This window comes from Austrofundulus limnaeus, unplaced genomic scaffold (assembly GCF_001266775.1).
Source record: "Austrofundulus limnaeus strain Quisiro unplaced genomic scaffold, Austrofundulus_limnaeus-1.0 Scaffold1507, whole genome shotgun sequence".
NCBI classification, from domain to species: Eukaryota; Metazoa; Chordata; class Actinopteri; order Cyprinodontiformes; family Rivulidae; genus Austrofundulus; species Austrofundulus limnaeus.
Genome location: NW_013953909.1, coordinates 53270 through 55003, shown reverse-complemented (window position 1 = coordinate 55003; position 1734 = coordinate 53270). Strand labels below are relative to the sequence as shown.

At 42.8% G+C, this 1734-nt stretch overlaps 1 protein-coding gene across 1 annotated transcript in view; it reads right to left on the bottom strand.

Annotated features, from left to right (window-relative positions):
* The window catches only part of gyg2 (glycogenin 2), a gene marked incomplete at its 3' end in the record, with an annotated part of 24396 nt that overhangs the window by 9376 nt on the left and 13286 nt on the right, over positions 1 to 1734 (bottom strand). The window contains 2 exon segments of the mRNA XM_014032668.1: positions 319 to 445; positions 1256 to 1418. Coding sequence (XP_013888122.1) covers positions 319 to 445; positions 1256 to 1418 — 290 coding nt within the window.

Genomic DNA, 1734 nt, shown 5'->3' with positions numbered 1-1734 from the left:
GACTCAGATCATCTGCTGCACACAGTTCTGATCACTTATTATCAATAATCATTTTATTGATAATTATCATGAGGAGTCCTTAACTACGATGTAGTTAGACAATTAAATATTCGTGTATGTGTAAATTTATTACCATAATTGCAGGTGAGTCAAGTAAATTTATGTTTTTATAAAACAACATCCCCCCCACCCCCACCCCGCCAACGACCAGTTTCCTAGGGGAAACACTGAACTGCTACCTTAAATCATATAGTTTGGTGGTTAAACGTTCAGATGTGTTAATGTTAATGTTTTAAAACTAAACAAACACACACTCACTGTTGGAAAGCAGGGAGGTAGCTGTAGATGGTGCTGGCACAGAGGTTGTAGATGAATGGCAGATGTTTACTGATGTCTTCCACTGGCCAGCTGCTGAAGAAGGAGTTCAACAGGCCCTGGTCACCTCCTGATACATTAAATGAAAAAAATATTTATAGAATACATCATTTCTCATCAGAATGTCCTGGTTCCAACCGTCTGACAGAGACCCTGTTAATCCAGGCAACGTCTGAGTCGACATGGCTTCATTTCTTTGTCTCTCAGTCATCACACATGCAACATTGCTCAGAGGTTGGTGGCACTGGGGTTTGACCCTTCAACGCCTGATCTTCTTGTCCAAAAATCACGTGACCTAAGCACTGCCCCAACCTCCAAACTGTGTCTTTACAGCTGGAARAAGTCCAGGGGTTTAAGTATCTGGGTGTCTTGTTCAGCAGTGATGGTAGGATGGAGAGGGAGATGGATCCATGGATCAGGGTCTTGTCATCAGTAATGAAGGCGTTGCTTTGGTCCATTGTCATGAAGAAAGAGCTGATTCAAAAGGCAAAGCTCTGTATTTACTGGTCTGTCTACAATCCAACCCTCACCTGTGGTCATGAGGTTTGGATCAGACTGAAAGAACCACATCCTGGATCCAAGCAGCTGACATGATCTTCCTTTGTAGGTCCAGAGGCATGGTGGCAGTTCAGATAAGAGCTGCTCCTGTCAATTGAGTGCGTTTACCTGATTAGATGCCTCTTTTAGAGGTTTTCCTGTCAAGTCCCACTGGGAAGAGACCATGACCCGACTACAAATAAGCGTCAGGAGACTCTGGGTACTAAATGACTACTAAAACTAAAGAGCAACATGTCATAGATGCACCTTTAGACAGAGCAAGTCTGCAGAGGTAGATGTATGAGAACAATCATTCTGAAGCTGTAGATCATTGAGTAAATACCATCAAAGCTGCCGTGGTGCAGGGCGTGGTCCAGGAGTCGGCTGTGTGTGAGGAGGGACGGTCTGAAGACGAACACACCAGAGTTGAAGCAGTCGGGCCAGCCGGGGTCCGGAGCTGCTGACAGCTCATCTCTGTGGAACAGTTCATCCACGTTACACAGCACCTGAGGGGGCCAGAGGTTCACTCATTTCTCCTTCAAAGGGTTCACTGTTGTAACAACATGTTGAATGCTAATGACGAACTTTCAACAGAGGAATTTTATTTTCTGTGTTCACTCAGTGTTCACACTGTGTTCACACTGAGTGAACACTGAGCGCTAAGTGCTGAAATATGTTTTAAAGGGATCCTCGATTAGTTGTAACATTAGACTTTATTTGATAAAATTTTATTTTAACTGTAAAATAAAGACTGTAAAAATACTGTAGCTGTTTAGTTTTGTACATTTTTTTAAATATATTTTAACATGGATGGAGCCATTT